Genomic DNA, 18,579 nt, shown 5'->3' with positions numbered 1-18,579 from the left:
ATATATCACAGCGTTAACAACAGTTGCCGTTTGAATGGAGCGGACAAAGTGAAACTGTATTTATTGCCGATTACGTTTTGGGAACCAGAGGCGGCATTCTCGAGTTGATTTTTGATACTTGCGATTCGATTTAAATTTCAAAGTCACAAGCTTTCAATAGTACAATAATAAAAGTACTTATCAATATCGTTTTTATTTTTCATTTATAAAATATGCAATCCGTTGAAAAGATTTTATCACACTGTCTAGATTTGTCATCATTTTGTGCATTTTAAAATCTTGCAAGTTCTGTAACGAAATGTGGAGAGATATTTTTATTTCATCGATATTGGTGAGTACTAAAGGCATTGTTGTTAAATTCTGATTTCAGCATTCAATTCGGTTTGCAAGTATTCAAAAATGAACTCCGATAGGAGACGGCGAAATTTCCAGTTTTCGTAATGGCGCCGGTTCTGACGTTTTCTTGGCATATAAAATATCAAAATCGTAAAAAAGCCAGAGAAACGTCAGATTTTTCGGACTAAGTTGGACGATGAGGTTTGATCCGAAAATCAACTCCCAGAAACTGACTTATAAGTGAGTGTATACGGTATATAGAAAATTAACTATAATTAACAACCGTTAAATATAGCTTAAGGATGACATTTACTCAGATTTCAGAAAACAGAAAGGAAATTTTATAAAGTATAATATGTTAAATTAACAATTGTTCTAATTGGATAAAATTACGAAGTTTTAACTCAATATCAATTTAAAAATTTCATATTTTATTATTTGAAGAAAATATACGGGAACAAAAGTCAGTGCATGGTAATGCAGAGGAAATTCGGACTAAATTTTTTATTTTTCATTTTTGTCAAAATATTTTATTCCTTGCAATATATGTCACAATGTAAAGGTTACATGTATTTTTAGACATCATTTTGCAAATTTTATAAGTCTTAAAGGTCATAAATTATGACCTTAAAAACCATTCCAGGCAACATATCTCAATAAATTGAGCATTGACCCCATATAATGTTAATACCATGAGAATTACGGCAACAAAGGTAATATGAGGCTATAAATAATTCAGAGTTCTTATCATTCAGATTTTTTAAATATTCGATTATAAATGGGAAAAAATATAAATATGATAGAAGAAATTCGAACTGTAGTAATAATTATCAAGTTTATGGCCAAAACTCTAATCAATTCTTTTTATGAAGCAACACTGTTCCATTACTATAACATTTCATTATTTATAGAGTTTTGTTGCTTGAAATATTTTGTGAGTGAAGAAAAAATTGGTGATAGAGTGAAAAATTGAGGTACACGTATTTCCCGAGAAAAAATCTGGGATCACTAGCATGAAAAGTAGGTCATTGACCTAGTTATTTGAAACTGAAATTTAACACAAGAATTATAGGTGTACAATTAATGTGCAATAGGTAGTTTTTCGTTCTTATCAGTGGAATTTTTAGTCATCTTAGTAAAGGTATACCTTAACAGATGAAAACTATAGTTAACGAATTGTTAACTATAGTTCACGGTTTGTAAACTCTAGTTTGCAGTCGATAAACCTAGTTTATCAACTGTGAAACTATGTTTAGCCCATTTTTGTGAATTTGCGTGCCATAGTTAACTACTGTTGTTAATCATAGTTTGACAAATCGTGAAAATATATTTACCACATCGTTAACTATAGCTAAGAGTTGTAAACCATAGTTTACAAATCGTGAAATTACTTATCAGATAATCAATGTTTTGCAATCGCAAATGATTGTTTTCAATGTTAAGTATAGTTTACGGTTCTGAAACATATAGATTTATATCGCCTTAATTATGGATTATGTAAAATATAGATTAACGTTGTTAACTTTAGTTTACAGTCCGTAAACTATAGTTTACAACCGATAAACCTAGTTTATCGACTGTGAAACTATGTTTAGCTCATTTTTGTGAATTTGCCATGCCATGTCTAAGACATCACAGAACCTTGAAGAGAAAAATTGTTGTATGAAAAGATTTCAATTTCGAGCTTCATTTTGAGACTTTTTGAATTAAATAACGAATTTACAAGATATGTTTATGAAATACTATGCCCCCGATGGTAACACAGTTCTGGACTTGGACGTAGACTGAAGTGGTATACACTTACCCTTGGCAGCGCAAAAGTTATGGGCTAGGTTAAAGTTGACAACAGAATAACAGACAGACAGTACAAAAACAATATACCCCCGGGCTCTTTCGATCCGGGGGCATAAAAAATTATCCTTCCTAGCTGAGGAGTTGATAAACTTAAGGGGAAAACATCCCCCCATAAAATTAACAAGGCTAGATCATTTCAGGATGATTATGAGTCTGCCAGAAATACACAATTACACGTAACAATTGTATAACTAAAGGAATGTTTACTTGTCAAAAAATATATATATATAATGAATGTGTTCGCACGTATTTAACAGATTTTATGGATGGAAAATCTGTTTCATACCTAACCAGCATATCATACTTTTTTTTTTTTTTTTTTTACTGTTGGTCTTGTTATTCAGCAGCTGCAACAGATTTGTTTTATGACGTAAAACAGAATTTTTTTCAACTTGAAAGTCGATATGTTGCAGTATTCCGCATTAAATCAAAATGGTCAAGTCGTGCTTTATAAAGAGCCCTATTTTACCCAGCAATTCAGCGAATTCATCAGAAGCTTTTGTAAAACTGACTGGAAACCTTATTTTACCAACAACTGTTCTTTATAACACTAGTCTTGTTATTGTCAAGAGTTTTATCTAATTAAGTCGCCAAGATGTAGTCAGCTGATGCGACGACAATTCAATAAGTTTACACAGAATTAACGTTATTAACGATCTGCGCGCGCATTTACTGGCAGTATGAAAAGGCTTCATCGATTCTATCATATTGACACTTTACAAAAAATGTCGACCCTTAATATCCCTGGATTAGTCTCTGCTTTGTCAAACCATTGTATATCCATGTACTGATAATGTACTGACTTCTCCAGCATGTTAAATTATTAATATTGCTTCAAAGCAACGCTTGTCTCAGAGAGAGATTAAAATATGGCGGATTTTTAAGGGGAAATGTATTCAAAATATATTGAGAAATAGAATAAGATAAAAGTGAGCCATAGTACAGCACTGGTTCTTAAAAATCTTTTTCCTGTGTTAATTAATTTGGTTCAAAGCCGAATGATTGATATGGAATCCTAACAATCACTGCACCACTTTTTTGTCGAATCTTATGTTCACAGATTTTTATACCCCCTTAATAAATCGAAGATTTGGGGGGTATATATTTTTGCCCTGTCCGTCTGTATAGCTATCTGTTTGCCCACAAAACTTTAACCTTGCCGGTAATTTTTGACTGGATGGGGCTATGGACGTCAGGGGCGTTAAATTATTTATATTGCTTCAAGCAACGGGGAGAGAGATTAAAATATGGGGGTTTTCGGCCCCCCCACTTTTTTTCCCAACCTACATTACACTATCGGACATGTTAATTGAAAGCTTGGTTGGCCCCCCCACTTTTAGAAATGTACCGAACATGTAGTACAAGAATTGGTACTAAAAGTAGTTGACACTGAGAAAAAGTTTACCTGCACCTCTTTTTCCCCCCCCCCCCCCAGGTTTTTATACCCCCTTAATATAGGATTTTCGATTTGGGCAACTTTTATATTTTTTTTTTTTCCGTCTGTATTTTTTTTGCTTGTAAACTTTTTTAGTAAAAAAAAACTTTAACCTTGCTAGTAACTTTTGACTGGGTGGGGCTATGGGCGTATTCCTTGTGAAAGACCTTTCTCTGGGTACCACCAAATTTGACCTCTTGTCCTTAGAGTTTGACCCGCTTTTCAGAAATATACAAAACGAAAATCTTAGCCTTAACTTTTTAACAGTTGGCGTAAGGGTTTTCATACTTTCACATGTGTATTCATGGTATAAATATTTTTGACCTTGACCTTAGAGTTTGACCCTCAACCTTGACCATAACTTTTGAACAGTTAGTACTTGGGCTTGAAAATCATATTTCACAGGTGTATTGTGACAAGACCTTCCCTTGATACCAACAATTTTGACCTTTGAGTTTGAATTGCATTTGAGAATTTTCAAACTTCGCAATAAGCTGCCATACGGGGATATCAGTGTTTCACAAACACATCTTGTTTAAAAGCGCAATTACTTTTGCATGGGTCACTGTGTTAACATGTATTAAATATGCAACTACGTATCTGTTCTTTTATTTCATAAACAATTCTCTGTCGGTTATCTTTCATTTTAAGCAATTTTAGCTTTTTATCCTCACAATATTGTGTAACTAGTGCTAAAATGGTGTCAGTAAATTACTGTCTCTAATTTTGCTCCTTAATTGTGTTCGTATTGAAATATGTCCTTTAAAGGTTAAATTGAAGTATTTGCGTATTTCAAAAAACGAAACAGTCGGAAAACTACAAACATTTCCTTAGTCAAAGAAATGACAAACCACTTAAAAGGCGGATGGAAAGAGAGCTAAAGTTGCAGCCATTGAAAGTAACACTTATAATACTGCAGCGTCCAAGATAACAATGGATGCCCTGTTGCTTTTGCGCGGATCGATGTAGTTTAGAAATCACGCAGCCTTCTTCAGCAAGATCGATCGACTGGATGTATTCATATTCCATTAGTTGTGTTTGATTTTTCTGTCTTTATGGCTTGATTTCTACATTGAAGAATATTTAATTGAAATCATTGACGGTAAGTTTTTTTTATTGCATACTGGTGTAAAAGGCCTCAATTTTGTCTGATTTTTTGTAATTTGTGACAGTGAATAGGAAAAATATAATGGTTACATGTATGTGGCAAATTTATAACAGGAAAGATTTCAGCAAAGAGCGTGCACAAGGAAGCAATAGCAGCAATATAGTTATTATGCTCTGATTAAAATTTATAAAATGAACATGATGAAATATTATTTTATATTTTAATGACAGAAAGCCTAGTAAATGTTTTGTGTTGATTTTTCTTAAATTACTCATATATTTGCGATCATTTTTAAAAAGTATTTTTTCAATATTTTCTATAAAGTCTCCAACACCACACCAACGAATGAAACTACTCGATTACTCTTTTAGTTTTTGAAACACAACTTTTCGTTGTTTAACATGAATGAACACATGCCTAAAGAGAGAGGAAAAAGTTTAACGTGAGTTATCTTCAATCAGTTTACATATTGATCACACTTTCGTTGAAGTATTTCAAATGTGACACAACACAGTAACATATTGACATATCAATTTTTCAAACTTTTCCTCGTGGATATAGGCCAATTTGAGGACATAAATGTGACTTGTAGAAGACTGATTGGGTAATATTTCCTTTAGTAATTATAAGCAATTAATACTAGCTCTTACTAAGATTATCATGGTGTCTCACCACGATTTCCGCAACTCTGAAAATATTGCTTCCTTTTCTTTTGTATGTCATTTGTATTTTCTTTTAAAGTCTCGTAAACGGAGAATTCGTATTCATTTTTATAATATATATACCGGTATAAAGGCAAGGAAAATATTTCCCTATCTCTTTTATTGTATAATTTTTTACCACGAGAACGACGATTAAACTAGAAGTATTGTGAGCACTGAGCTCACTAAATGACGGGAGGTATAATTGGTTTTACAATTGATAAATGCGATCATCTCATCACTGATTGTGATTTACACAAAGCAAAAATGAACCCGGAAACTCATCACAAGGCAATGAACATTGACCTCAATCAGGAGACAGCTGATTATATTCATTTATAATTTTATATATACGTGTATATCCCTGCTGAGTCTTAGAGTACAGTTTGAAGGGTAACCTGGGTTTCATGATTTCTTTGTTGTAAAGAATGAAGACAATAGATACATGAAGCATGTCGTATCTCTATGACATCAAACAAATAATCGTTAAAATTGTGAGTCCATGAAGCAGCACCAACTGTCTTTGTTTTGTTTAATCTGAAAGTAACAGCAATATTTAGTAAGTAGAATATTTAGAAACATTTAAAGGAAATTTAGAAATTTTCTGGTATTAATACTAGCAGAAAACTTGAACACGTTATTCATCATGTTGAAAGTACTTTGTAGTTTTTTAAATGTTTTTAAAACATTTTACGAAATATTTGAAAAAAGTTTTCCATTGTTTAAAATGTAACAATTTTGATATTTTATGTTTTCCTGGCGCGTAAAATATCAAAATCGTCAAAAAAAGCCTGGAAAACGTCAGATATTTTAGACTAAAAGAATATTGATATAAAATTTTACTTTTGACAAATGTCAACTCTTTAAGAAATACATGTAGATCATTATTTGAGACTTCGAATATACCCAGGAATTACGCACGAAATATATATACTACATGTAGTACCATAAAGTAAAGCTATCAGAGCAATGCCCTGTATTAATTGAGCCTCCTCTGATGGATGTATCCTTTCTAGCTTCCTAAAGATACAAATCATGAACTCTGTATATTAATACTGCAAATCCAGGATCTATAAAAGGAAATATACAACTAATCAGAACAATGACTTCTATTAAGTTGCCTTTGTTAAACCCTGTTCCTATACAATTAATTATTTGGTTGCCATACACCATACGACAATGATACATGTTCTTATTATAATAAAAAAAAATATCTCTTCAGAATTAAAGCAATGAAAGAATGCTAGTCATTATGTACATACTCAGTGAAGAGTACTCTAGAGGAAGAATATCTTGTTACAAGTTAGGAAAAAATTAATGTTTGTTTTAACAGTCCTTCGAGGACGTCAAAGAGACATCATCCAAGATGGAATTGGACAGTCTGGAGACAAGCAAGACAGGAAAACTGTACACAGAAGAGGCGGATCCAGAACAGTGAGTATACCGGGTATATAACGCACCAGATAACAAGACAGGGAAACGGTACACAGAAGAGGTGTTTGATCCTTTCAATTGAACAGTTGAGTATTAATTAAAGGTATATATGCTCACTATATAACAAGACAGGGAAACTGTACAATACAGAAGAGGCGGATTAAAAAAGTGATATATTTCCGGGTATGTATATATTCTTTTTTTTCTTCATAAACTAAATATTAGGAAAATCGCTCACCATATAACAAGGCAGGGAAACTGTACACCAGAGGAGGCGGATCAAGAACAGTGAGTATACCGGGTATATAGCTCACCATATAACAAGACAAAGAAGCTGTATATAGAAGAGGTGGATCAAGAACAGTAAATATTATATCGGGTATAACTCGCCATAGAACAAGACAGAGAAACTATGTACAGAAGAGGCGGATCAAGAACAGTGAGTATTATACAGTTTATATCTCTTACCAGGGAAACTGTAAACATGAGAGGCAGATCAAGAACAGAAAGCTGTATACCGGGTATAACTCACCATATAACAGGACAGGAAAATTGTGTACAGAAGAGGCGGATCAAAAACAGTAAGTATACCGGGTATAAGCCATAACAAGAAAGGGAAACTTTAAACTGTAGAGGCGGATCAAAAACAGTGAGAATTATACCGGGTTTAACTCACCATAGAACAAGACAGGGAAACTGTAAACTGAAGAGGCAGACCCAGAACAGTGGGTATAACAACTAGAATTTACCATATATCATATAAAAAAAAATCTCACAGTACTCTGAGTATAGGCGGATCAAGAAATGTGAGTATACCAGGTAGAACTCATCATACATCAAAACAGGGGGGGGGGGGGAAACGTTCAAAGAAGGGGCGGATCAGGCCGGATAAATTTATCATATGATAAGAATTTATCCGTTGCAAGTGCCTTTTCATAAATTTTTTCTGAAATTAATAAATAAATTCACATGACTGATGATAGAGATATGTAAAGAACATTATCTCATGTGCATGACTTGTTCAAATACAGGTTGAAAAAAACACATGTAATTGATATAAACTGGTACTTTAAATAATTATGTAACGTTTTCCTAAGTCGACATTTATTTTTACTTCAGCTGAGTAGTGCGGAGTAGTGAGTAGTGATTCATTTACACTACATGTAACGTAATGACTTCAGAAAGTCGGTCACATATGCTGTGTTTATCAGTGTACATTATGTTGCTATCTTGTATGCATCTTCAACTGCATTAAAAGTAGACGACTGTATTGTCATTCTATAGATACACAAAAGTCAGTAACCTGATCAACCAAATCAGAATCATTTATTTTATACTGACTATATACACTTTGATCATACGCTCAAAGCTCAAAATTCACTTTAAAAACTGCGTTTAAATACTTCTGTACATTAATTATATATATATATATATATATATATATATATATATATATATATATATATATATATATATATATATACACACACACACTACATGTGAACATTACACAAGTTGGCATTGTATAACTTATATAAACCACCATTTAACTTAAGGGTACACTAAATGTTTTCTGTATTCTTGTTTATTCCTCGTATCGAAATTTTCTTACACTGTGAAATAAAAAATTTTCGTGTGGGTTTAATTTTCGTTGTTTTCGAGGTATGACGAGACCCACGAATTCATGTCCACCACGAAATGGTAAATGTTACATATAGTATACATAAGTACTCATTAATTCTTGATTCACAAAATCAAATCCCCACGAACCAAGAGATTTTCTTCAAACCACGAAAATCTGACCCCACGAAAATATGTGATTTTACAATTGAAATGAACCATACCTTAAACTCAGTTGATAGTTCTTTTTTTAATAATTTAATTAATGTTTTCATTTAAAATATAGTTCCACAGCAGACCATGAGGATATTTTAAAGGAGGAGAGCGAACGACTTAGCAAGCCTCGAGTGTTCCTTCTGAACCTTTCCTGGTTTGGTCTCAGTCTTATGTTCCTGCTGCTGTCGGTAGAGGGTAAGCAACGTAAAACCTGTATTATATGTATAACTGTTAAAGTAATAAAACAAAACATTTTCTATGAAACTCGATTTTCAAGAAAAATAACCAAAAATCATTATATAATTTGTCAGTAAACCTTGTTTTTACAGGAAGAAAGGGGGTTACACTTTATTAATCAAGAATTAATTGCCTTATTTATAGCACATATTTATGAAATATATTCACTTTGCTGTGAATTTCTTTAGTTGTACCAGCTCAAATCCGCTCCTTGGTTGGAGAGACAGAGAAAGGAAGATGGCTGGGTGGGATGGTGGCAGTTGGAGCAGGTATGTAAAACTTTACTTAAACTTTAGGTATCTGAATGAATAAAAATAAGTATCTGATAACGTAGTGACAGTTGAAGTTAAGTGATTGAATCTTAATGGATTCATTGATTCTAGCTATAGGTTAGAAATCGAAAGAAAAGAAAGTGTGATAAAGTCTGTTACACTTTATGAACACATTGACTAAAAAATAATTCAGGGAAACCTCGTGCATTGTTAATTAACTGAAAATAAGTGATTAAAAAGCGTGGGGTTATTTTGTTTTAAAGCAATGTCACATCAATATATGAAAATGCAGAAAATTGCATTCATGGCGAGATTTATTAAGATAAAAGAGAATGATGTATAGCTTGCACCATTAATAATTGACGAATCTGCGTAAATAAAGTCGCCTTTATAAACGATAGCTGGTGACGTTTTAATCAATATCCACATTTTATATTTCGAGTCAGAGTAATAATATCATCATGGTCACATTTCCAGATGTTACGTACATCTTTTCGTAAGCTTTTTTTTTTCAAATCACTTCAACATGAAAACCCTGTTATCAGTTTGACAGCTAATAAAAAGACGCTACACATTTTATTTACACTCTACTATGAACAAGTCTATAAAAACAACTGATTGATTTTCAAACGTCATTTACTAAAATCAGTTTGTTTAGTTTAATGTACAAAATTAATGTTCAAAGACCAAGGGCAAAAACTGCACTTTTTATTTACAGCAATCTTCACACTATGAAAATATAAAAGTGCGACAAGTGTTTTATAAAAACAACTGTCTTAATTTTGATTTTCAATTTCTTCTTCTTTTTTTTTTAATTCATATGTTTTCTATTTCTTTTAAACTGTGTTTTAAAATCAGTTTGTTTAAAACTAGTTTAATGTAAATAAAGACTTTATTATTATATATATATATAAAGATGATTTATTATCGATTTGTTTTGTATTTAAAAGCTTTTTTAAACATAAAAAATAAAAGCACAATATAGCTTATCCTGACTTACATGAAACTTATATCCGGTTTCTAAAGCTGGTGGCATGAGGAAATTTGGCGATTTGCTTGGTCAAATGTTTGCAAATACATTGTAATTTCGGTGGAACTTTATTTGGCTAGTACGAACTCTAGTTCCACGAGGTTGCAAACTTGTAGAATGATTTTTTCAGATTATCAGAAATGTGCTTCTGGTACCTCAGATATTTAAAATAACACCAAAAACATCTTTGTCAAATTATAAATAACATCTGTAATTGATTGAATACAGAATAAAATAACAATATTTTTTTTAAAATGGAAGGGTCAAAAGAAAGATATACTTGTATATATCTAATAACAAACCTAACTGATCTGTCATGCAATCAGAAGTGAGTAAGGTTTTAGTGAGGTACAGAAATAATAAAACCACGTAGATAAGCAAAAGTACTAGTAATCAAACCGCCAAACATTCGAACTATAGGGTACTTAAACATAAATATCACTACAGGATACTTCAAGAGTACTGTGCAACAATGTACTAGACAAGTGGTGTAAATGTGCAGATGTAGATACTAAAAAAATCCAAGGAACTTTTGGAACATTTGTAATCACAAAAGTTTACCTTGATCAACAACATAGAGCTTACAACTTTTTAACTTTATGTCATGTTGTAAATTTTGAATTTACCGGGTGGCAGTAAATACAAAATTTACAACATTTTGACTTTTCAAAATTTACTGTTATACAAGTCACCCGCGTGGCACAGTGGTTACATGTAGAGCGTCTCGTCTGGTCGCGAAGTGAGGAGTTGATCATTATATACGTCGCGGGTTCCAATCACACTGTGGGACATGGAGACCGGTCCTTTCGGATGAGACCGTATAAACCAAGGTTTCGTGTTGCAGTAGGTGCTGGTATGAAAAAGAACTCTCCACCGGCATGTGGTGGCGTCAGTATATGTGTGAAAAATTCTCGAGGGACTTTAAACATCATACAAACTAAACAGACAACTTTTATACAAGTATTCCCTACGATAAATTAAAGACAGGGCTTTCTGACATCATTGACAGCTTCTTTTTTCAATAAAAATGGAACATTAACCACCTTGTCATCGGTCATTTGCAAAATTACTTCGTAAAAAGATTCTGATTGTACACACAAGTACTTTAATGTTAATTTTATGAAGATGATTGAGTTTCTGATTGACAATATCTATGTGTTTTTTGGAAGTCTTCCAACAATCTTAAGTAACTCTTATGAGTACCAATTGCGCTTCGTTTTTAGTAGACCTATAATTGTATTCATCTGAAGCAGAAACGGTCCAAAATCTTTTACGTAAAAGAAAAAAACCACTTGCTGTGGCCTTCAACTCGACATTTTGATACTATATCGACGAGTTAAAAATAAATAAAAATGCCATAGAGTCTGATACATCTGTTTCACATTTGGATACCGATCTTTTACTAGAAAAAGATGTTAATGGTAATCTAATAACAAAACTGACGTGAATATTTTAACTTTTCCACTGTCAATTCCCCTTACTTATGCAGAAATGCGCCCTTGTCACCTGCATACGCTGTTTATATCACTCAGTTGATTTGTTGTGGAAGAACATTCTTTACGTAGATGAATAATTTTTAAAACGAGGTTATTGACAAACAATTTTATGAAAAAAGAATATAAGCAGTCTCGTTTAAAATCATCATTTCGTAAGATCTATGGTATATACAATGACTTTGTCAGCAAATACAATCTGCCATTGAGTCAAATGCTGATTGACGTTTTTTATACTAATTGTTAGGCCATTATTTGCACACTTTGTTGTCGATGGATATTTCCGTTATTTTCCGATCGTGGCAGGGAGCGCACTGTGGGTTTGGTCGGTCGGCAAGCGATGCTTACTCCTCCATGACACCTGGTCCCACCTCTGGTGTTTTGGAGGTCCATGTCTGCTCTGCTCCTAATTTGAAGTGTTTAATAGACCTTTAGGCTTGATTACATTTTGTTATCTTTACATATTTCATTAAACAAATTACACACACATACACGTTTCTATAGCTGAGATTTATGTATTTCAGCCCTGACCTTCTTTGCCAGCCCTTTGATTGGGATGGGAAGCGACCGTGTAACGTTAAAGGTTGGTAAAAGACGACCTGTCATGATGACTGGAACTGTCATCCTGTGGTAAGTACTGGATTGTGCTTCCATTGTCTTGTAAAGGAAGACATCCTATGTGGAATAGTGATATTCTTGTTAATGGCCATTAAAACATAAGGTTCTTATATGAGGCATAAAATTCAGTGTTTTTATGACACTCCTGTGCATCCTGTGATACCCACGGTATTTTTTTTCTTCTGAACATGGTTGACTCTGTTTCTTTACAGTATTGGTTTGATTGGGATGGCTCTGAGCTCTTCAAAATTATATCTCCCGTAAGTCAATTCAATAGACGTCGATATGGGCCTGATGATAGTTAAATATTTATGATATCATGTAGCTTTAATGGACCTCGTTGTTTGTTTCAGACGAAGAGACACTGGTTACAAAAACGGCACAGAAGAATCGGTATAAAATTTTGGGTTAATGTACATGTAGCACTAATTAATCACCCATTTCTTTAATCATATATTTAATTGTTGAATATTCAATCCTGCTGAATTCATTTTATTTCTCAATATCTGATTCTTCCCATTGTTTGTTTATATTTAGATATCTTCTATTTTTTTGAATAATTGTTTTTAGTGTCACAGTGATTTAGCAGTACAAAGGTGCCTTCCATACATAAATAAAACAATAAAGAACTTGCACGAGAGCACCATTTTGAAAGGGTCTCAGCCGGCGCCCATTTTGGTTCCAGAGAAAAAAGGTGAAATCATTGTGGAAAAGGACACCAAATCTGGAAGTCTTGGTAAATATATACACATTGATTGCCAATATTAATGCTTCATAGATTTCAATGTGTTTAAATCTAAAGAATTCTTGATGCCATGAATTCGCCTCCAAACTGAATTTATTTGTTCAGATGCATTTTAGAAATCTCTTTTACACGAAAATGTCGTATTACTCATTTGATGTTATATATATCATACAAGAGTAAAATCTGCACCTTTATGTTTGTCTATACACATCAATTAGATATTCTAATGAGGACACTGTTCCTTTGTCACTGGCTTGTTTTTATATATTTATATTAAGCAGAATAAAAAAAAACTGATCGTGAAAAAGAGAAAACTCTTGCTGAGGTCATCAACTCAATATTGAGATATACATGTACATCAAGTTTTATCAATAAACAATGGTTACTTTCATTCATTTGTCGACTTGGAATATCTCATTGAACTGGAAATCGAAGACACTGCAGAGTGTGCAACGCCAGTTTTATATTTTACTATTTTATCAAAAAGGCAAATTACTGGCAAAGAATTTAATGTTATAAGGATTTCAACAAACTGCTTTATAGCCGTTTGAAGCTAATTCTGCGCTAGTGCTGGGTCTTACGTGTATTTTACATGTTATGTCATTGCTTTTATACTAAATTTGACTATACATGTAGTATGCTCTGTCTACCTGTTTCATACATAGAGCTCACGTCGGGTATGACAGGTAAATAGATGATGTTTACTCCCCCTGGACACCGACCCCTCATCTAAAACACCTGGGGTCCGTGTCTTAAGCCCTCTTCACAGATTTGTTCGTGTCTTTTCTACAATCACTGTTCGTTATATTTATTTACTCGATTGGTGCATTGGTTAGAGCGTCTGTTTTTTAATCCTTACGTTGTGGGTTCGAATTCCACTGTCGCGAAGTAAGGAGTTAATCCTTACGTCGTGGGTTCGAATTCCACAGTGGGATGTGAAGACCGGTCCTTCGGATGAGACCGTAAAAAACGAGATCCCGTATCACAGTAGGTGCTGGCACGAACAAAATCCCTAAATTCTCAATGACCCAGAGTGCCGAGTATAGAACAAAATTTAAGGCTCTCCACCGGCAAATGCTGGCGTCTCTATATGAGTGAAAATTGCTCGAGAGGGACGTTAAATAACAAAAAAACTTTTCTATCGTCAACTTCCCTTACTTATGTAGCAATATACCTTCATGGTTAGCATATGGAGTTTATATATTTTAGTTAATTCGATACGCAAGAATATGCTCTACGTATGATGAATTTATAAAACGAGGTAAATTATTGATAAACAAATGGAAGAAACAAGAATATCTGCAGTCTCGTTTAAAGGCATCATTTTGTAAGTTCTGTGGTGATCAATGACCTTGTCAGCAAATACAATTCATCATTGAGTCAAATGCTGACTGACGTTTTTCATACTAATTGCTATTCCGTTATTTATACACCGAATAGACGACGGATTTTTCTGTTATTTCCCGACAAGGAGCAAACGGCGGGTGTGACCGGTCGGCAGGGGATGCTCACTCCTCCATGGCACCTGATCCCTCTTCCAATGTTTTGGATGTCCATATTTGTTCTGCTTCTATATTGTATTGTTTTATGGATTTTTGATCTTGAACGCTGTTCGTTATCTCCATATGTTTCAGAGACAAACAAATATATTCCTTTTAAAATATGTAGGAGGTCTTATTTTACAAAAGGCTAAATAGGAAGGCTTTTTATATGATATAACATTTGCCTAAATGTCTACTTTAATCAACGAGAGGGCAAGTATATATCACAAATAAGTAAACGCAATATAGGTCAATAAAAGACGAATGTTTAGCTAAGAAAAGGAATTGCATTTATAAACATGTAAAAGAAAGCAAGAAGGAAAGCAATTCACCTTTGTTTAAAACAGCAAAAAAAGAGAATAATACATACATGCATTTGAAGGATAGAAATACATGTATATTTCAAATCAGTCTTGTCTGCATAGCAGCTTATCAGCATATATCTAAACCATCATATCACAGTTTGAAATATTACACGTACAATAAAGATCAAAGAGTATTATGAAAATTGTAAAATAATTGACTAGGAACGCAGGAGGAAGGAGAAGGAAATGAATTCCAATAGAATGCTTCATTTGCCTCTGGTGATACATGTACACGTATCTTGATTTATTCTTCCATTATTTCGTGACAGTTGATAGAATAGTAACCATTTACAATCGTATTAGGTTTTCTATAGGATTTTCTAAAGAGATTAATCATGCTAGCATCTCATGTCGTGGACAATAATCAATCCTCACTATAGGAAAAAAATATGATACAAGAATAACAATGATTTTTTTTTCAGGTTTGTATATATTTTTCTACCTGATCGTCACATTGTCGTTTGCGATGATCACTGTCCCGTACAATGCTCTGATTGCAGACAAGTCTCACCACTCACAAAGGGGTAGGAATTTATGATCATATACGTATGTCGGTCTGCTAACTCCTCTTCAGCTAATAGATCCCCCATTAATCGTGTCGTTTTACTGATTTTTTTTAGGTTTTAATTCCGGGGTAATGGGATGTATGATCCTTATGGGCAACGTGAGTGGAGCAGCTGTAGGAATAGGGTTGTCGGTAAATGGGATTTATTTTACTAAATGCAAATATACTAATGAAGTATTAATTGAATAAATTAGCAAGAAGATCATGAGTTAATAAATCATATTTAACGGATGCACCTATATGTAAATTTAGTTATAAAGGACATGTTATTAGTAAAACAGTCATAAATATGCTGATTTGATAAATTAGATCTTCACGATTATATGTAAAATAAATTTATCAATGTAGCATATGTTTAAAGAGATCAGCAAAAGTTCATAATAGTCCTGAACTAATAAATAAAATCAGATTTAAGTATTTTTAAATACTCCAGGAAATGGGTGTTCTTGGAGCGTATGGAACAGCCATTGCAGTGGTAATGGTTAGTGTATGTATAACAGTCTTTACGACCACAGAAAAGCCTGGGAAACAAATAAACGAACCTATAGGTAAAAATGTCATTCCTTAAAATGTAGACAAAAATGATGAAGTAAGAGCACACCAAAATCAAAGTATCAAAAAGAAAATAAGTCAAAAATTAAGTTTTTTTCACCGTAAAATGATCACTTTTGTAGGATGTCTACAAATTTTCTGCGGATTTTGGGAACCATTGAAAGGTGAGGGTTTTTTTTTTACATACAAACCTTTGCTTCTTATTATTTTGAAGATTAAATAAACTTATTCATTATTTTAAATGCAAAATAGTTTGTTTGCTTAGAAAGGAAAACCATTAATTTAACAACGCATTATTCCAAAAAGATCTGTTCATTGCAAAAAAGATGCAGTACATAACCTGACACATAGACTCCAAAAATACCTTTATTTTATAGAGCATGATTTCAGATGGGTGTTCATTACCAGATTTTTAATGCAGCAAGGAGTTTCTACAGTAACGGGGTATGTATTTCATCTCATTTCATACATAAATCAATATTTTTACACATGAGGCTGGAAAGCAACTGATATTACATCATTATATATCTAAAAATATTACATCAAATGAATGAAATTTACATTAGTATATGAAGATATAAGAAATTGATAGAAGTTCTATAGTATCTGTCAACAGGTGCCAAGTTCTTTTTTTCCAGATTTTTAGAGTATTGGTTGTCTGATATGATACAGCTTCCAGACTGCTGGAATGCCGGAAGGGGCGTAGCCATAATGCTTTTACCAATGTTATTTGCAGCAGCTATAAGGTTTTTAAGAGTATACTTTTTTTCGGAATGAATGGAACTTGTTAATTGGCAAATGTTTAATATTTTGTTTTTATATAAACTTTAAGACCTTTTACTTCATTAATTTGAATGTGATCCATCATGAATATTATCATTATATAATATAACAAATATTCAAATATGCTACTTGAAATTGAACAGAAGAAGCTATATTTTAGCTCAGCATTATTTAACTTTCATATCTTGTGTAATCATTTCCTTGTAGCTCCATAATATTTGGCATTGTGTCCGATCGTTTACAAAGAAGAAAACCCATAGTAATTGCAGCTGGTAGGTACAGTGATGTCATATTGTAAATTTTGAATATACCGGGTGGCAGCTGTAAATTCAAAATTTACCACATGACAGTGAGAGGAAAACTTTATAAGTAAAAAAAAAATTAAAGAAACTACGGAATGTATGATTCATTAGTTAATTTTCGTCCCAAATAAAAACCATGAAGATAAAACTTTCTAACACCCCACCTCAATCATTTCAGCTTTGATTATGTGCATAAGTATATCAACACTAACATACATAAGTGGGTCTTCCGCATACTATGTGGCTGTTGTTATGGCTTTCTTCTTTGGTAAGTGTCAAATTTTTCCTACATTTTTTGACTTTAAAATGAAAACAAAAATTTGAAATATATCTGATAAAATCTCTTAATTTAAGACTTTAATTATCAACATTTGTTTTCAACGTATTTTCCTGGATATTTTGACAATGCAGGAATCGGATTTGGTTCATTCCAATCAGTAGATTTTGCCCTTGTCATGGATGTCCTTCCAGAAGAGAAGGACAAAGCTAAAGACATTGCAGTTTGGCATCTTGCCCTGATCCTGCCAAATGCGCTTGCCACGCCCGTAGGAGGACTAATTCTAGACTACTTTGAGAGTGTCAACTGTAAGATAGGCCTTGGGTACATAATACTTTTTGTTGTCACTACTGTTTACTTTCTACTTAGTGGTATATTCGTCACGCGAATTCAGCAAGCCAAATGATTTCTGTATTACCAGACAGTGAGAGAAATATAAATGAGAATTGTCAAGAAAATTGATATATATTTTTCAAAAGGTATTTGTCACAAAAAAACTGTCATTGCCCGTTCCTTATGTCGACCCCAGATGTATTTATATCCCATTGTTTTGTTATATTGTTGTTTATATTTTTGCTGAGACGTTAAATTATTATTTAGAATTTCACTTACAATTGTAATACCTCAGTGATAGTTGTTTCATCATTATGAAATAAAAATAATGTCCCTAATTATTTTTTTTCTGCAATACAGATTTTTATTTTTAGTGCCAGTAAATATATACAACTGCTATATTAGCATTCAATAACGATAAAATTCTTGACTTCTTCTTAGCTCACATGATATTAAAGCTTAAATAAGCTTTGTTTAACATTTTTTCCAGCATCCATCCGCCTACAACTATTTAGAAATTTTCTGCAAAAGCATGGGGCCATAGGAATTCAACCACACTTTGCAAATTGCATCCTTGGATAAAGTGTTTTCATATTTGTCATTGTCATCTTTTGAAAAGAGATATCCAAGAATTATTAAAAATTTAAGTATCTTCTCAAGAACCAATGGGCCAGGAAAAAGCTACATGTAAAACATGCAAAACCATCATATTGCATGCACAGTGGATTTTTTTTTTCATAACATGTACCCCAGGGCTAAAGT

The 18,579-nt window shown here is 32.9% G+C and overlaps 1 protein-coding gene across 2 annotated transcripts; it reads left to right on the top strand.

Moving 5' to 3' along the window:
• Window positions 1–4,489: 4,489 nt before the first annotated feature.
• On the top strand, window positions 4,490–17,908 carry LOC134252432 (uncharacterized). 2 transcript variants are annotated; one of them, XM_062734917.1, is made up of 18 exons: window positions 4,490–4,727; window positions 5,295–5,337; window positions 6,768–6,868; window positions 8,775–8,899; window positions 9,130–9,210; window positions 12,261–12,366; window positions 12,567–12,614; window positions 12,708–12,747; window positions 12,925–13,090; window positions 15,428–15,529; window positions 15,626–15,702; window positions 16,004–16,118; window positions 16,245–16,286; window positions 16,500–16,566; window positions 16,761–16,868; window positions 17,113–17,177; window positions 17,386–17,475; window positions 17,619–17,908. In XM_062734917.1, the coding sequence occupies exons 3-18, from the start codon at window positions 6,801–6,803 to the stop codon at window positions 17,888–17,890; spliced, it is 1,572 nt and encodes a 523-aa protein (XP_062590901.1). In that variant the 5' UTR covers window positions 4,490–4,727; window positions 5,295–5,337; window positions 6,768–6,800; the 3' UTR covers window positions 17,891–17,908. The 2 variants fall into 2 exon arrangements, with proteins under 2 accessions (XP_062590901.1, XP_062590900.1); XM_062734916.1 differs by lacking the exon at window positions 5,295–5,337 and having other exon boundaries at window positions 4,491–4,727.
• The last annotated feature ends 671 nt before the right edge of the window (window positions 17,909–18,579 follow it).

This window comes from Saccostrea cucullata, unplaced genomic scaffold (assembly GCF_032062105.1).
Source record: "Saccostrea cucullata isolate Sc308-1 unplaced genomic scaffold, CSIRO_AGI_Scuc_v1 ctg45, whole genome shotgun sequence".
Lineage (NCBI taxonomy): Eukaryota > Metazoa > Mollusca > Bivalvia > Ostreida > Ostreidae > Saccostrea > Saccostrea cuccullata.
This window is presented reverse-complemented; position numbering and strand designations above follow the sequence as displayed.

Excerpts from the sequence above, each read along its gene's own strand:
- LOC134252432 (XM_062734917.1), top strand. The coding sequence starts at position 6,801 with ATGGAATTGGACAGTCTGGAGACAAGCAAGACAGGAAAACTGTACACA. Across the intron at positions 16,567-16,760 it reads GGAGTTTCTACAGTAACGGG|ATTTTTAGAGTATTGGTTGT; the intron begins GTATGTATTTCA and ends CTTTTTTTCCAG. Across the intron at positions 17,178-17,385 it reads ACCCATAGTAATTGCAGCTG|CTTTGATTATGTGCATAAGT; the intron begins GTAGGTACAGTG and ends CAATCATTTCAG.